We start from the raw sequence: 18,987 nt of genomic DNA, 5'->3' as shown, positions 1-18,987 counted from the left end.
GAACTAACCCGAATGCTAATAGTACGGTGAGATGAAGGTCGAGTTTCTTGGTTCTCCAATATTATCTCCCTGTCAGGAGTCAACAAAACTAAACCCACCCGCGGTTAACTAATCTAATAGAGACGCGAAGGCTTAAAGCGGATTAACAACACCGAAGATTTTAATCCCAAAGGAGCCAAACTACCAAACGGGCTAATAAGGGAAGGGACTAAATCACAGAAAACCCAATTCAATTCGTAATTACCGATAATATAATATCATAGCAATAACTGTGGACAGGAAGAGCCGCAACTAAAGCATAATGTGTAACAATTCAATGTAACGTATAATTGAATAATAAATGGTTTCTACCTCGGAAACCGTTGTCATGTTTTGTTCTGGTTTACATGCGGAAACTTAAGTACTATTGCATTAAATGATTCGAGATATTTTTGTCCTCTTTATGATTTTGGTTTTTTGTTTTTTTTTTGTTTCATTCTTTTATAAATTTCGTTTAATCATATTCGCTTTGAGTATTTTATATCTTCTTAACCTACAGCAATATATTAAAGTTATTTATCATATAATAATAAATCAACATTTCCTTGAAATGGTTAAATTGAAGTTTTCTCACAGAAAATTTGAAATAAGTTAGAAAAGAATATAATAAAGTGAAATAACACGGAAAAACAACTTATGTATCTATATATTGGGTTATTAATAGCGGAGAGTATATATTTTTTTTATTATTATTTCTGCCATTGGCCGCGTTCGAGAGAAGAATCCTCCGAAGAATTTTTCGCCCTCTACATGAGGATGGACGATTCCGTAGCCTACACAATGACGAAATCTATGAGCGATACCATGACCGTCTGGTTGTGGATAAAATCCGGCTCAATAGTTACGATGGGCGGGTCACTTAATCGGTATGGATGAGAATGATCGCGCCCGGAAAGTCTATAAGGGCAATTTCTATGGTAGAAAAAGAAGACGAGGCAGACCCTGTCTAGAATGGAGCGATGGCGTAGGTCAGGACACCAGACAGCTTTTAGGGATATCGAATTGGTGGACCTCGGCTCAAAATCGGGATGTCTGGAGTTCCTTATTAAGGCAGGCCTAGACCGGATACCGGTTGTTGCGCCGCTGATGATGATGATTATTTCTGCCATTGAGTAATTCTATCATTGTCGTGATTATGATCTTAAATTATTATTTCAAACATGAACAGATCGGAAAACGTTTTTGTAAATACCTTTATCGATTCGATCCTTCCATCATCTTCATTCTTCCTTGCATCTATTCCTATCATCCATGCTTCATCTCAATTGTTTTAGTTTATTGAAAGTTCTATACGCCAATTCAGAACGAAAAGCTGCAGACGGAGAAGGATGAAGGCGAGTCTCCCGCGCCTAAAAACGGGACAAACTGTACCAACTGGTCCTCCAGGTTGGGGGTTGGGTAGGGCTGACAACCCTACACAGAAAACCGATGTTACGAAACTACGAAAGGAGCCTCGGACAGGATGGATTTTACAACGACGAACCCGGCAACGACAACGGATTAACGATTTGCGCATTTTCTCATGGAACGTGCCCTCCCTGTACAGAGATGAAGCTGATGAGTAGCTAGCCGATACCCTGTCCCAATATTGGGCTGATGTAACAGCGTTACAGGAGATGCGTTGGACAGGGACCGGTTCACTGGAGAAGAGCCACTACACCATATATAATAGTGGCCATCCAGTAAACCATGTACTCGGAGTAGGTTTCTTAGTCAGCCAAAAAATGAAACCTGCTGTTATCGACTTTGAAAACATAAGCGAACGGCTATGCACTCTGCGTTTGCCAGGCAAGTTTAGAAATATAAGCTTCATTAACGTTCACGACCCTACAGAGGAGACTGCAGAGTCGGAGAAGGAACCCTCGAAGCCTGTCCCAGATATAATATTAAAATGTATACTTGGGGATTTTAACAGCAGTAGTAGGGAAGGAGACCGTATTCAGGCGATACGTTGGCTCCCATAGGTTACACGAAAAAACAAATGATAACGGACTGCGGATTATTCAATTAGCACGAAATGGTTGTTGGAAGTGCCTGGTTTGCACGGAAAGCGGTCCACAAACATACATGGGCCTCTCCAGACGGGACCATTTTCAACCAAATTGACCACGTGTTGATCGAACGCCGCCATACATAAAAGGATCGCACAGTGCGGCAATTATAGAGGTATCACGTTGCTGAGTACTATCTATAAGATATTCTCCGCTATCTTGCTAGGCCGGATAACCCCATACGCCCAGAACACCATTGGCCCATACCAAAGAGGCTTTACTCCAGGCAAATCAGCAGCAGATCAGATTTTCTCTCTGCGGCAAGCGATGGAAAAACTGTTCATCGATTTTAAGCCGGCTATGATAGCATAGTCAGGGTAAAACTGTACACGGCCATGAGAGAATTCGGTATCCTGACGAAATTAATAAGACTGAATAGGCTGACCCTGACCAATGTGCGAGGCCAGATAAAAGCAGCAGCATCAATCTCAAGAGAGATGTCGAGATGTTCGAGATGTCATTACTAAATCAGGAGAATAACCTTCCAAAAATGTTTGATATAGAGTATACTGGTAAATCAACCCCTTGGATACAATTATATTATCCTAATAATTTAATTTTCACGGGAAGGGAAGACACACCATTGAACATATCAAGAAACGTAAAGGTCAACCGGTCTTTTAAAATATAAGGCCAACTCCAACATTAAGCAAATGTCACTTATAATCAGCGCCCATCATCTATATTAGAATGAAGTTAATGAAGCATTTCAACCAACATTATCAATTAATACAACACCACCTTCTTTTGCTGTAAAAATTCGTAAAACTTCACAAACTAATCCTCCGCAAAAACTCGAAAGACATCAGGAATTTAAAGGCAGCAATCGACTTAGTTAAACAACAGCACCATCTTCCGCAAAACTTGACAACAGACGTTCATCAGTTCACTGTCGGTTACTTGACATTACGCATACGATCAGCATCATCATCTTTTATTTTATCAGATGGTTCCTACGACGACGACCCTCAGAAGCGCGTTCTCATCATCCTCCTGAACCAAACCCAAGACGAATTAACTTCTGGCTTTAGAGTGTCTGTACGTATATGGAACGCCTCCTGCCGGATAATATGAATATTCTGATAGTAAATGTATGGAAGAATTCTTTTGGGCCTGACACGGTATTTCCTGGATAGTATGAATGCTTTTGTCTGTACTCTGCTGGACACCTTCCTTGTTAGATACGTAACGCCTGCTACTGGATAGTATGAATATTCTAAGAGTAAATATGTATATGGAAGAATTCTTTTGTGTCTGATATGTTAAACGCTACCTGCTGGAAAATATGAAAAGAGCAAGAAGACTATATACAGGAGATTCAACTCCCAGCATATTCTTTGAAATTTTATGCAGACAGAAAAGTCTTGCACACGTTCATCCGCGACGAGAGTTGTGCCAGCAAAACTCCACGAGTGAGGACTGGTTTAGTGCCGTGGATATGATACAGTGTATTAGTGTGCGCCCACGTGGCAACAGTGTATACAGACTAAACAAGGTAATATCAATACGAAACGTCAAATTGCTGATGACATCATTTGAACCGATATAATGTATAGTGAAATTTAATAAACATACTGTATCTCTGGAACTATTATGGCTAAAGGAAAGTTATGAATTAAGATTTGTAGGTAACATCTCTATTTACGAATAAAGTCCATATCTATAAAAGTCCGTGGAAAAGTCTCAGAGATATTCGATTTCGAAATTCCAATTTGATAAGATGATCACAGATTTGTTAATACTGCAAGCAAAAATGAAGTCATCATTAAATTTTATTGTTAGTAAATCGAATGTTGCATTCAATTACGAACAACTGAACTCCTCGCTTTCAGAAATTTTAAGAAAAATTTGCAAAATTCATTCATAATAAAATCAATCAATCACGTGTATATTCAATAAAGAACATAAACATAAAACAAGTCGGAATACCGGAAGCTCGCGCTTCGGGTAAGCAAACTCGTGGGATTTAAACGCCAGCGGACTACGGCATACCACCCGCAGAACAATGGGATGCTAGAACGTTGGCACCGGACGCTGAAAACCGCCATTATGGCACGCGACGATTCGTACTGGACCCAAGTCTTGCCTCTCGTACTACTCGGCCTACGTACAACCTACCGAGAGGAATTTGCTGCCTGTCCCGCGGAGCTGGTACACGGGGAGAACCCGAGACTCCCAAGTGATCCGATCTTCGACAAGAGATCGGCTCTCACAGAATCGGGGTTGACGCGCCTGCTGAGAGACAATCTCCGGCGCATCAAGGCCACTTCTCCCACCCATCACTCGTCCGCACCTGTCTGTGCGCCCAAGGAACTGGACACGTGTGCGCACGTCCTGGTTAGGACAGATGCCGTCAGGAAGCCGCTGCAGGCTTCTTATGAAGGCCCGTATCGCGTTCTCGAGTGGGGAGAACATTTCTTCCAGCTCGAGATCGGTGGACACGAAAAGGCGGTCTCCTTGTCCAAGGCTGAAGCCCGTGTGCGCCTCAAAACAGCGGCGTGTTAGCTTCACGGATTGATGGAGCTTGAGCGAGCGGTCAGATGACGCCACCGGCGCTCTCCACTCAGTTTGGAGCTCGCCACAGGAGTGCAAAACAGAGTGCCATGAGTTGGCGGTAGAATGTCAGAAAAAAAGAATTGCTGGATTCTGCGGTCAAATTTGGAACACCGACACGGAAGTTTTTTTTCCAATATAATATAAATTAAAACTTCATTTTTTTTGTGAATTCCTCTCTGAGAATTTTCCACTAAAAGTTGTAAAAATTTTAATTAAGGAAAATATATCTGAGCATAATAAATTATGTTTTAATATAATAATCAAATCACACACACATGTCTGCTTGGAGTAATTGATATCCATATAGAAATGACTGAAAACTAAAAAAAAAAATAATTCTTTGTGACCCCATTCATGAGAACTCATTTCATTGTGGTATTGAGGAATTGATATGTGATGATGACGTCATCAGGTTGTAGAATGCACGAAATTCACAAAAAATGGCAAAGTTTCATCCCCTATAAGTTTGTTAATAATAGTTCGATTTTCTTCAACCTTCCAACTTGTGCGTTATGTTCTTCACTACACCCATCCCAAATTTTATACTTCTGGGATGAACATAAGGGGGGTTGCCGGGTAAATTGCTAAAATGTAGAAATATACTATTATTAACTTTATTTGTGCAGATATTTAAACCGGATGTATTTTGAGGCTTAGATTTCGTAGAGATGCACCACTGTAATTTTTTTCAGATTTTTCGGTTGGGTAGGTTCTGAGAACGAGACCTGTTAAACGTTGTGATGGTCATATTTTGAACTCTCACTCCCCTATGTTTCACCCAATATCAAATATGGAACCAGTTTCGAATGATGTTTACAAATTTTTCTATGGGAAGCTTGATGGAAGCAAACACGCGCAACATTCTTCACAATATATCCATGTTTGCTGTCCTAGGAAGTGAGGAGCGAATAAGTAGATCCATGATCAATCTTTCGGATGCATTCGTTTCCTGCTGGGATAAGATAAAAAACACAGGGAAGAAAACAATCTAGGCCATAGTATATCTAATAGGCAATACCCACACTCAATGGGCCAGACTTGCGAATGTATTGGGGAAGCTTATTCGAACATATCATAGGCCCTCACAATTGGCGGTATCTAGATGTGGTTTAGTGCTGAGATGTGTACGGATAAACTTTTCCAATCCATTCGCTAGTCCGGTCCATCTAGGGTGGATACTACTTATTTCATGGACTGTATGATCTTGGCGACATCGACACACCAATGCCACTTACCTACCTCTTCCCTATCCGAAAGATCCCCAAAGAAATTCTGTGCCCCTTTGCCACTGAAGTTGCTCCCCCTGTGTATAGCCTTCTCGGAATAGAGCATCAAAATAACACTTCCAAATAATAACCGGAAGTGGCGTTATATATGTACATAACATGCAAGCAAAACTAACTTAAATAAATGGTGCTTCCTTTAGATCTGCGGTAGTACTACCCACACACGAGATCTCGTCTATGGATTTTATCCAAGTCTGTATACAGCCGATGTTCCGACTATCATCAAATATTCATTTTTTGCTTAATTTGTGTACTATCATGTATCCGTTTGCCCCGCACCCCTTTACACCTGATGTTTTATTTAACTTGGAGAGCTCTTTGCTTTAAAACGAGATATCCAATATTCTGCAGCCAACTATTCTTAAATCAATAAAAAAATACATGTATGCATATTTCGCATAAGTCAGAATGGACCAGTGTGCGCTGCTTTCAATTATGGTATTCGTTCACAATCCTACACATACGTGCATAAATACAAATGCTCAATAAGATTAATTTCATCAAGTTTGAGAGAGTGGTACACAGATTCCTTAGCATGACTGACATAACTGGGCCATCCCTGGAAATTTAAAGCACATACTGTCCCGCTTCATTGCCAACTTCAATATGGATAACCGGTTAAGGACTATTTATGATGCTATGTTCGTTGTAGCTCAAGATCCAACAAAATCTGTCTTCATCTATGTGTATTTAAATGTGTGATGTGTGTGTGAGACGTGCACGTATTTATGTGCTTGGTTTGGTTTAAATTTCCGCTGATGCGGGGAATGTCTATTTTTAAAATTCTTGTAGAGATAACACTTTCCGGAATCCGGATAAGAATAAACATACATATGCTCTTTTGTGCGGCTGGAGCCAGTATTGAGGCTAGTTGTGTTCCGTTGTTGGAAGGAGTGGGATGTGTTAGAAAGGTTTATTTGAGTTCAGATTTGGCTCTTTATAGTGCAGTGATAGTGTGAATTTGTAATTTGGTCGTTGAATTCGGGACTAGGGTAGTGATTAGCCCACCGGGCTGCTATTAAAATGATGGTACCCGCAGTGAATGTTAATTACAAAGATAGAGCAAGGTTCTTCTTTGGGACTGTTCTCCTTTGTCTGCTTATATTGGACTGTACTGATGCAGAGCTGACTCCACCCTACTTCAACTTAGCCACAGGTCGCAAAATTTATGCAACTGCCACTTGCGGTGTGGATTCGGATGGTCCTGAACTATATTGCAAACTCGTTGGGGCCAATACTGAACATGATATTGAATATTCAGTCATACAGGGGCAGGTAAAAAGCCTTATTCTATTATATATTCGATGCATTTGAAGATAGTTTTCATGATATGGGTAATAAACGAAATCGTTAATAAATATTTTGACTCTATATGCAGGTTTGTGACGTATGTGAACCCTCGAAGGTCGATAAACGCCATCCTCCAGAGTATGCAATCGACGGGAAAGAGACTTGGTGGCAGAGTCCTCCTCTTTCTCGAGGCATGAAATACAACGAAGTTAATCTTACTATTGACTTCGGCCAAGTGAGTATATGAGGAGAAATACATTACAATTGAATTTTACTTTAAGAAAATGTGTTAGTAGATGTTTAGTTTTTGAACAAATCTTTTAGCCGCATGTAAGCATATGGTAGACACAGATACGCAAGCGCAAGCAATTTTCTAGGTATCAGTTACTACATTAACCCACATGTATATATAATGCTATGTTTATCTTCTATATATACATATATATATATATATAGTTAAAAAAGCCCACGGGCCCTCTTCCCGCCCAACCGGACCGTGGGGCGACCAACCTAAGAATGGGCTGAAGGCAACATCCAAAGGCCCGCATCACAGTGATGATACATTTTAACGCATATATATATATATATATGGGGTGGAAAAATTGGACTTGTTTAAGGAGAATTGGTCAATGGAATGGGCGCTCTATCCTTTACCGTTACAGAGTTAAAGCGTTTTTCGTCAGTAGTGTCAAAAAGTTTGCTCCCAAAAAAATCATAATTTCCCAGTCCCTCAATCATTTAATTCCAGATTTGATACCATTTTCGGTAACTAAATAAAATTTCGTATAATAATTGCTTTAAATTGCAAAGGTCATCTTTACTTTGAAAATATACCTTTTTAAATTTCACAGAAATTTAATGATGGAAGACTAAAGAATATTACGCAGTAAATATTTTCTCATCTTGATATGGATCAAATTCACTTAGTTAAATGTGATAGTTTTAAATGCGAACAATGGAAAATTAATGCCCCAAAACACTAGAACTACTATATTTAAGTGAGTTTGCTTCATATCAAGATCCCTTTTCTCCCATTTAATGCGTACTATTCCTAAATTTTCCATGAATAAGCCCATTATTTTTCCATGCCATTTGAAAGATGCTAGGCATTGACACTCATACAAGTCAGAAATATCTCTTGCTTGAATTCAAAATGCTTCGCTCTTAACAAAAAGCTTTAAATGATACATCCTTCGTGACTCCTTAATTACCAACTCCAGTTGAAGGTTATGCAATTGTGAAGATAACACTGTCAAAAACATAATATCTACGTGCAATACCGAGCAGACAAACCGTGATAACGTCTGTAAAATTCTCCATCAAAAAGCGATATTTGGGCGTACCTCCTTGGAATTTCCCAGCAGTTACCACTATTACACAAATATAAACGTAATCACAGGCCATGATATGTGTTTATCGTTGCAATATTTCCCTTAGTGAGGTATAACGCGTCAATCACACCTACACGTGATCGCTCGTGGTTACCCGAAATGTGCTTTAGCTCCCCCTTGAGCTTCCCGAGAATTCCGCACTTCTTCTTTACTGCTCTGTGCCAAGTGCCCTTGAAGTAATCCATTCATCGGCCATATTAGGAGAGTCGATTCCAATGTAAGGCAACAAGGACATTGCCGCCCTTCCTTAATTTGTGACCTATCCACTGCCATTTCCGCCTTCCGATCATAGACGTACCAGGCCTGTGCACGGATCTAGCGAAATAGCGCTTCTTAGATATACAATTTGATCGACACATTCGATGCGTTGCTGTCTCTGATAAACTTTGAAGTATGATGTCAATTTCATCATAAAATTATTAATTTGATAGTGAGGTTATGCTTATGAAACATACTTTAGTTTTGATACTAGCTATATTATTTCATGTTGCGATTCTCAGAAACTACCCAACCGAGAAAAATGGAAAAAAAAATCACGAAGTACCTCTATAGGGCCTCTAGACCTAGGATTATAAACATGCAGTAATAAAAGCTATGATATAAAGCATGATACTATGTAGGTAGTTTGGTGAGTGACGAAGTTATATAGCTCAAAATTATCTTTTGTGAACATTTACTTGAATCCAAAACAAAAAGTAAGACTCTGATAGCAGATTTTATAAGTCAAATTCTTAAGAATTATTTGCCGCTAAAAGATTCTATATTGATCATGGTTCATGATTGAAGTATTACATTTAGAGACTGGTATTGGAGTGTTGTATCTCTGGATTGGTAATAGTTCTATGGTACTGTTATATATTATATCTATCGTGATCATAAACAAACCCAAAACGGAATCTGATATTTTTATATTTACATATGTGGTTGTGAGCCACCGAAACCTCGTATGTGCGTAGCAGCTGTTAAGATTGAAATCTTGCCCCATAGCCGAAGAAGTTGTGTTCATTTACATTTGTTATATCATCGAAATATTTAGATAACAAATGATTCATATGAGTAAATTGAATCTTAATGTGCAAACAGAAAGTCACGCACTGAAGGGAGAATATCAGAGAATTTTTCGATATATCAACGGGAGACTTTGTGAAGAATGTGCGCATTCGAACTTATATTTCTGTGTTTGCTCAGTAAACATTAATAAAGAAAAAAATTGAAAATACATATTTTTGGTAGATATTTTTCCAGTGCGTTTCATATCAATTAACGTACCGTGGAAGCTTGGCATGTGTAATTAATTAATAATAACAAAGAAAAACTTATGTTATAAAAGTATTCAGCAAATATTGTTATGCGCTACAATAAGATTCTGAACTGAGTGAGAACGTTGACTATAACGCCAAGTTATTCACAATCGACTCTGGAAACATGGTTGACTTCAATAAGATTAAATACATTAAATACAATCAATTAAATAAAGTATCTATATTAATGTGTGTCCGGATAGCTGAGTGGTTAGAGCAAAAGGCCATCGTACGGAAGGTCCCGGTTCAAATCTCACTGGTGGCAGTGGAATTTATATTGTGATTTGCCGTCGGATACCAGTCGACTCAGCTGTGAATGATTACCTGAATCAAATCAGGGTAATAATCTCAGTCGAGCGCAATGCTGACCACATTGCCTACTACAGGCTATTCTGTAATGTACCGTTATGATCTTGAATGAAGTGCTCTAACACAAGGCCCTGATCCAATATGGATTGTTGCGCCAATGATTATCCGAGTTATCACAATCTCGGCAGATGCCGGATTTTACCTAATATTAGCACTAAGTGCCAAGCATTTAAGCTCGGACGATCCTACCTACTTAAAAACTAAAGGGGCGCTGGTGGTTTTAGCCGGTGGTAGATCAGTGGGAGAATCCGTCGAGTACTCCCCGCAACATCGAGCACGTATGCAGAATGGTGTACTTCTGCATGGTTTGAACCAGACTGTGCGAAAGTCCCAGGACACCAAGGGAAGCCGTGAGGGATTTAGGTACAATACCAGTAGCTGACAATATTATGGGAACTACAACCACCCGCTCGAGACGCCAAATTTCTTTGATTTCCCGAGCCAATGGCTCATATTTCACCTTCTTCTCCACGTATTTCCGTCCAATGTTGCTATTATGGGGGATACATCAATAATATATGCGGAGCGACCTGTCTTGTCAACTAACAGTACGACAGGCTTGTTGTGTGCGGTATGGCGATCAGTAAGAACTTGCCGGTCCCAATACATGCTGTAAGCAGAACTATCAAGTACTGCTTGCGGCTCATATCGGTAAACCGGACATGTTCCCGTGATCAGCCCATGCTTGTGTGCAAGGTTTTGATGGATAATCTTACATACAGCATTATACCTGGTGATGTATTGCACCGGTGCCATAACAGTACAGCCAGAAATGAGATGGTCCAACGTCTCTAACGCCGAACCACACATTCTGCACTGGTCGTTCTCCATCCGTTCTTTCATGATGAGATTTTTATAAGCTCGTGTGGCGACCACGCCATCCTGAATGGCACACATGAACCCCTCCGTCTCAACAAAGAGCTCCCAAGCACACAGCCATATGTTCGACAAATGCAAATCGACAAATGGCTGCCAAAGACAATTCACGTGTCTACCGTGCATTGCCTTCGACTTCCATTCATCGATCCGCTCTTGGTCCGACTTCACCCCACTCAGAGGGTTGAAAGATCGATCCGTCAAGTTAAGTGGAGTCAGTCCACAGTCTGCCTTACAGACAGCCGCATGCAAGGGACTCGTCTGCTCTTTGCTGTAAAAATAAGCGCGTAGCGAATCGACTTGGCGGTGCTGTTTTGCCGCCACGTCAACCACGCCCCTGCCTCCGATGTCACGAGGTAGGTTCATCCGCTCCACGGCAGACTTTGGATGATGCATTCGGAATATGGACACAGTTGTGCATCCTCCAGATTACCAACTCGAGCATGGGTTCCTTGCAGAATTCCTAGGTACTTATAGAAGTCTGTCTCGGTAATAGCTTCGATGTGGAGGTCACCAACGCTATGTCGGGCATGCGGCTCGTGATGACCTTTGCGGATGGCTTGTATTCGACATTTATCTAATCCAAACTGCATCTGAATATCACGGCTGAACATGTCTATTATTCGCAACAGACTTCTAAGATGGTCGTCAGTCCCAGCATACAGCTTGATGTCATCTAAGTACATCATGGGCTCTGAGGTATTAGCACCCTCAGATGTACGGACTGATAAGGTGGTATACCATCCTTTCATGACTGTCGCCAAAAACTTTATTAGTTTGGGATCAATGCGATACAGATGTAGGATATCGAGTAGCCAGGTATGCGGAACGTTATCAAACGCCTTGGCATAATCGATATAGTAACTAAAGAGGTTTCTTTGGCCTCTAGTTGCTTGTCCTTCAACTACCGAGTCGACAATGAGTTGCTCTTTGCAACCCCTTGACCCAAATCGGCAGCCCTTCTGCTCCTCGGACAGAATGTTGTTGGTCGCGAGGTGCGCATTGATCCTTCCACTAATAATGGACGTGATGAATTTGTAGAGGGTTGGTAAGCAAGTGATCGGTCTTGTGTCTGCGGGGTCCTGCGCCGTGTCCTTCTTAGGGATAAGGTAGGTAATCCCCGCAGTGAGGAAGGGTGGAAGTTCCTGCGGCCGACTCATGACCTCATTTATACTGCGTGCCAACCGACTGTGTATGCTGGTAAATTTCTTATAACAGAAATTCTGCACCCAATCCAGACCTGGGACCCTCCACTCCACACTCGTCGAACTTCCACTTCGGTAACATCCGCGAAAATTATGTCAGGCGTATTGGTATGGCGGGTGTCTTCGGCGATGATCCACTCAGCATGCTGGGCGGGTAACCCCCAAAGTCCACCCCAATACTCTTTCGCTTCCGTCACCGAGAACTGTATTGTCTGGACGCTCTGTTGGGATTCGTTGAGAGATCTGATAAAGCTCCGCTGGTTCCTCGCGTATGTTGCATTCTGGACACGTCTGGAATGACTTTCGCCATACCGTCGTAACCGACTGCATATGACAGAAAGTTTCTGTTTTAGTGTGTCCAGAATTTCAACTACGGGTGTCTCACTGGGGATGGCATAGTTCCGGTAAACCCTCTGCACTTTATTTCTCACCCGTCGGCTGGCATTGCCTAAATCTGAATCAGTCTAGGAATGTCCTGCCTTAGTGAGTTCCGCCGACGTTCCAGACGAATTTTCCATGGTGGATCTCTCTGGTCACTCAAACCAATAACACAAAAGCGAATCTTCTGACCGTGGAATCTGATAGCCGCAACTGCACCACAATACACAAGTGATTGTAGTTGCAGCAGCGACATATCAGCACACAGTCGAGATGCAATCTCATCATTGACTTGAGATAGAATTCCCGGAGTTGCTGGAGATGCATAGAGCCTGGGAATACCTGGTCTATGCAGTAATAAAGCGGTACTGGTCTGCGACTCGCTGCACAGTCACATGCGAGAATTGCGGGAAAAGCTCGACGAATCTCTGATGCGACAAGGGGCGGTAAGATGTTGTACCCGCCCCCGCCGTTATTTCGTAGTAGGAGCGGATAATGAAGAGGTTCATTTCTTCAGTCCATTTCATCCGCTTGCTACGCGAACCTGCCGAAGTGGTCGCCACCGATTGTGGTGAAACAGTTGCAGCAGGCGGAGCTATGCTCCTGATCGTCGTGGCGCCTAGACGTCGAACCGCCGCACTACTAGCGGTTTGGACGCCATGCTGTCCATTACGAGTGCCCGACCCAGTCACCAAGTCAGACGACTCCCGCCGGTTATCCGTACCGGACCTCAAATTTCTTCTTCTTCTCATTTTTGGTTTTGCGTTTTATCCCTAGCTGCCAGGTGTGTAGATAGCTTCCTTAGTGAGTAATCTGCAAGACTGCAAAGTTCCTGCACTTTCCTCACCTACCCCTGAGACGCTGCGGTGGCGTACAGCCATTCAGATTGAAGCTATCCATCCCTCCTCCTTTCACAACCGGGCTTGGGACCGGCTTCGGCGGATTTTTTTTATTATAATATTATTATATTAATATTTAGATTGGCTTGAACACACATCGACAGCGCTCTAACCAATAAGACATCCGGACACAATGGTAGAGAATAAAGGATGCCCAGAAGACTTCGCACAAAAAACAGACGACGTCTTCAGTTCAGATTTGTATGTTGATGACAATAATATAGTAGCCATGAATGCGTTGACCTGATTATTATCTGTCATCCTGTACTTTCCCAAGTAATTATTTGTCGATTAATCAGAAAATTCCACATCTGCTTTTATAAGGCATAATTATTATAACAATAAACAGTACATGGTCCATCAGACAATTATATATATCATCATATATATCATACTTCATATTAAAGTCTATATTACTAGAAATTTTTATTACTCTAGGACGAATTTAAAGAGGTGTCTAGTCAATTTCTCCAGAATGTAGTAATATGCTATTACTAACTTAGTTTGGATGGGACTCAGATTTTTCGGTTAGGTAGTTTCTAGAATGGCTCCGTGAAAGAAACGATAAACTTCTGGCCCCCACGCTCGCGGTCTTTCTAACAAATGTCAAAATACAGATCGTGTTCGGAAAGAACTAATCCAGAGCTTTCATTTGATACCCCACATGACTATATTTGGTGAAAAAAAAATTACGCCACATTAGGATTCATTCATGCTATTTTGAAGTTCATATGGGCATGAATATGAATAGAAAAATCATTTCCTTGTCAGGGCAAAGTTGAAATTCATTTATAAGAGACCTGCAATATGTTTGAACTTTTTAAAAATGTGTGAGAGTTCAAAATGTGCAAATTTAAAGTGAGATAGGAGTCATTTTCGGAAACTACTATCATCATGATAGTAAGCTGCAAGACAGCTCCTCCGAAGAACCAAAACAACGTACTTATTTGGGAATTTATAAACGGTTCTTATTTGATATTTTATCCCACAAGTAAAGTTATAAAAATATACATCTTATCAGACAGTGAGATTAAGCAATTGCAACTGAAATTGGAGGATGATGATTACGTGGCTACATGATTATGATTACGTGATTACAGTCGTAATCACGACAACCCGATTATGATTACAATCATGTAATCATGGAGTTCGTAATCATAATCACGCCTTGCGTCCTTTTTCAGATGCACATTGTGTGAATAGAACTAATTTTGAATTGCGGTATTTCTAACGTTCAAGGTCTTCTAGCATTAACGGAGGTAATAAATTATTCCCGAAATATCGGCATTTGCATTAAAGTAAAATTTAACTAGCGATGGGAACGACGACGAACATATTGATTTTTCAAATAGAACGGCCATTTGAATTAATTGCTAGTGTCGCTTTGAATTTTTCATATTTTTTATTATAAAGCAAACAAATATTTTCCGCTGGAATACAAAAGTTTTAGCTATATCAGGCATTTAACTATGTACTCATTTTAGGTTGATTAAGTTATCAGTTTGATCGCCAAGTCTATTCCCATCCATTTTTTATAAACGATCACACTAATTCAGAAACGTACGAATTTAAAATAGGGAATTTGAAATTGGGTAGTTGAGGTCAAATACATTTACTAACAATCAAACAAAACTATCTTAATAAATGTTTTAATTGTATTTTTAGAGCAGCAATTAGTTTTGATGAAAAAGAAACCAACTTCGATTTACTGATAACATCTGATCTGTATACCGGAAAACAAATTTGATAAGACCGCATAAAAAAGAAACACGCTTCTTTCATTTTTAAATAGGGTATTATACCCTAAATGGTTGTGACCCCAAAGACCACCAAACAAAGCGCTGTAAAATCGGTTATTTTGGATTCACCCGCAATTATAGTTACATGTTGCTATATAATAATAAACTCGTTATACTGAAATATTAATCATATTTATCCTGAAGGTAAATAGTATAAGCTAGAGAGGTGTCAAAAAAAATCTGTTTGCCAAATTGGAGGTGAGACTGACTAGGCAAGTCTTGAATTTTTCCAGGACAAAAAAGACCGCGTCTGATGGGCTGTCAAAATTGCAGTTGCGTTCTGCGCATTTTCATTGGGATAATTTCTCATTTGTGTAATGAGGTTAGTGCAAACAATTCGGAATTCCGGAAGTTGGGATGTTATAAAGCGGGTGCGGAAAACCCACCTTTTAGATGGAGCGGAAAGCATATGTATCATCGAAGAAAGGGAGGCAGGTAACCTTTAATCACGATGAAGGAAACTGCGCAACGACCCTGGTAAAAAAGGTGTGCAACAGGTAATAAAAAATAGGGGAAAAAATGGGAAGGATCGGAAAAATAAAAAACAGTACCCAGTAATTTGTAGAGCAAAAAGTTACGGTATAAATAGGGGTAGTTTGAGACGTTAATTAATTAATTAGCATTAATCAGCACTAAGAAAGGAGGCACGTGGTCTCCGAAACAATTGTATGCGGAAGGAAAATAAAAATATTTACAGTATAAGGGACAATATCTAGTTCTTTTCTTAATTTATATATTAACTGTAAAAAAACATGGACACTAATTTCAAAATATTAATTTTTATATCTAACTCCACTATTCATATTAGTTTACTTTATATTTTGATGACAACATACACGTCTTAGCTTGCGATTAATTCTCGCGAAAGACAAAATTTTTACCTTCTATAACTTTGTTAATAATGGTTGAATTTCCTTCCAAATTTATACCTTATACCCGTTCCAAATTTTGTAATTCTACGAGGAACTTGAGGAGGTTTTCGGGTAAATTTCCGAAATATGGTAATATTCTATTATTAACTTTATTTAAGCAGGTATCGGAATGGGATATATTTTGAGGCCATATGACCATATTTTGTGAAAAAGAAAATTTTACGACCTCCTTTCGCATGTGTAAGGAATCCTCCCCTAAACTCAGCAGAAAATTGCACCGCTTGCTATATGTAAAGGGATTCACAGGCCACAGGTTCTCACCACTAGCTAGCTGTTTTCGAATAAATCAGTTATGACAGACGGACAGACATTGAATCCATTCTAATAAGGTTTTATGTCACACACAATCGTAAAAATAGTACAAAAACGTTCAGCCCGTACTAAAACAATCTTCCTAAGAAATCACTAATGCTACGATAATGCGAATCTTTCCATAGATACGCAGCAGGCTTTTTAATGAAAACTATTATAATAAATTTATTACTTTGACCAAATCAACTGTTTTAAATTGAAATATTATTGGTGGATATAATTTCCAATTTACATTCGAATTTCTTTAGGATTTAAAAAAAAAACCTTCAACAATTCTTGCATTTGTACTGAAGATATCTCAAAATATGCATGCAAAGAAATATACATAATCGCATATTTTTTAAGTAGAAGTGTCTTTTCCAATTGTTTGCAGGGGCCAAACTCATATCATCTGACGCTGATGGTCAGTAGTAGATTAATGGGAGAATCTCCCGAGAACTCTCCGTAACATCGAGCATGTATGCAGAATGGTGTACTTCTGCATAGTTTGAAGCAGATTGTGTGAGTCCCAGAACATTAAGGGAAACCGTGAGGGAGTGAAAATATTATGGAAATCACAATCAGCCAGATTTCTCGAGCCAGTGGTTCATACGCACCTTTTCCTCGTTTTGTCAGCTAACGCTCAGACTTGTTGTGCGATATGTCTATAAAGTACTGCCTGCGACTCAGAACGGTAAACCAGACATGCCAGGTTTTGGTGGATCACTTTACATGCAGCATTATGCCTGTCTGTGTATTGCACCGGTGCCATTACAGTGCAGAAATGATATGGTCCGAAGTCGCAGCACTGAACCAAACATTCTGCTCTGGTCCTTCACCACTCGCTCTTACAATATGAGCTTTTTATAAGCTCGGGTAGTGACCACACTATCCTCAATGGTACAATAATTATGATCTTTAATTTGCACGTTATGATAATTTACAGTTTTATTGGTATTTCCCTACATTGGAACGTGAAGCTATGTAGTTTTATTATGATGTTACTTCGTTACCAAAATTTGGTACTATTTAAAGCTTCTAATCAATTGATCACTTTTTCCCACATTTCACTTGGTACTTGACATTTTTTTCGACTTCAAAGGAGTCCAATATACAAACAAGTATGTACTAAAAAAATTTCTTAATTATTTTACGATTTTTAATGAATATGTGATGCGTGGTGTATCTCTTTTTTTTCCGCCGGTTTTTCGAATTAACTAATTCCTCTTCTTCTTTAGCCTTTGTCACGTTCGCCAGTAGGTTCGGTTCATCTAGGTTAGGCTCGCCGCTTTAGCGAAATGAATATATCCGCCGTCGATATGGAGTAACATCGATAGCGGAAAACTTGAAAGGGTTGTCTTTGTCGGTATGGTCACGTAATGCGCGTTAACGAGAATTCACTTGCCAAGATTGGTCTAAACATCGAACTCGAAGGCTTGGTCCGGGTAGAGTCGAAAGATTATTAGTTCACCATCTACCAATCTATCGTTCTTTTGGTCGGTCGTTGGGTCGTTTTCTATCGGCTTGGATATTTAGGTCAACCTTAACTAGTAAGTACTCGTCAGTGCGGACCTCATCGCCGAGGACGCTTGTCTGGCATCATCCCCAGCATTACTGCAACTCCATGACGAGCGTATCTTTGTATTCATCACCGACAGGCGACGTTCATCGTTTTTGTTAAACTTAATTTCTTAACAATGCAACACTCATTAATGTAATTCTAATTCGTTGTACCAAGGATCTGTTTGTCGAACCTCTGTTGCCGGATGCTCATCGGTGCGATGTTCCGGAATCAAATTCTTGGATTAAATTTCTCAGAATAAAGAAAAATAAACGATTTGTTCTAACTCTTCAATGGTTCTGATAGCTTTATTGGCATTATTTTACACTTAAATACAATTCTATATTGCTGACAACCATATGACTGGAATTCACATTAAAATGCAAAAATGCAATTATCCAATTTTCATGTGAACTAAGAATTTAGAGTGCAAAAATGACATTCTGCAATTATGCAATTCTAATGCGCATGAGCAGTTCACACGGTTGTCGTATCTACAAATTATGTTTGCTGATTGGCAAGCGCATGACCGGAATTCACATATAAGATTCAATTTCACAGTCAAAGCTGGTTAGTCACACCCTTGTTGATTTTTTTTCCTACTCAGCGTAATGTTGCATGCATGTGCCATTTGAATACATTTCTGAGCAAAATGAATTTTAATAGTATTGTGGCGCAGCAGGATTAATAACATTTGAAATTTTTTCGAGCTTCGACTTCGGTGCATTTTTTTCAATAGGAAGCGACGCTAATCGATGAATGG

General features: G+C 39.9%; 1 protein-coding gene and 1 long non-coding RNA gene across 2 annotated transcripts in view; one reads left to right on the top strand and one right to left on the bottom strand.

The window, feature by feature from the left end:
* Window positions 1-1,050: 1,050 nt before the first annotated feature.
* LOC119649945 lies at window positions 1,051-3,066 on the bottom strand. The gene is made up of 3 exons (XR_005249219.1): window positions 2,832-3,066; window positions 1,232-1,388; window positions 1,051-1,179 (listed from the first exon to the last, which is right to left on the bottom strand). It is a non-coding gene; the product is annotated as an uncharacterized LOC119649945 (long non-coding RNA).
* A 3,691-nt stretch (window positions 3,067-6,757) lies between these two features.
* LOC119649577 (laminin subunit alpha) overlaps window positions 6,758-18,987 on the top strand; it is a 120,559-nt gene continuing 108,329 nt past the window's right edge. The window contains exons 1-2 of the mRNA XM_038051781.1: window positions 6,758-7,207; window positions 7,311-7,457. Of these exons, the coding sequence (XP_037907709.1) occupies window positions 6,956-7,207; window positions 7,311-7,457 (399 nt within the window). The 5' untranslated portion in view covers window positions 6,758-6,955. The remainder of the gene's footprint in view (window positions 7,208-7,310; window positions 7,458-18,987) is intronic.

The sequence above is a fragment of the Hermetia illucens genome, chromosome 2, assembly GCF_905115235.1.
Source record: "Hermetia illucens chromosome 2, iHerIll2.2.curated.20191125, whole genome shotgun sequence".
Classification (NCBI taxonomy): domain Eukaryota; kingdom Metazoa; phylum Arthropoda; class Insecta; order Diptera; family Stratiomyidae; genus Hermetia; species Hermetia illucens.
This window is presented reverse-complemented; position numbering and strand designations above follow the sequence as displayed.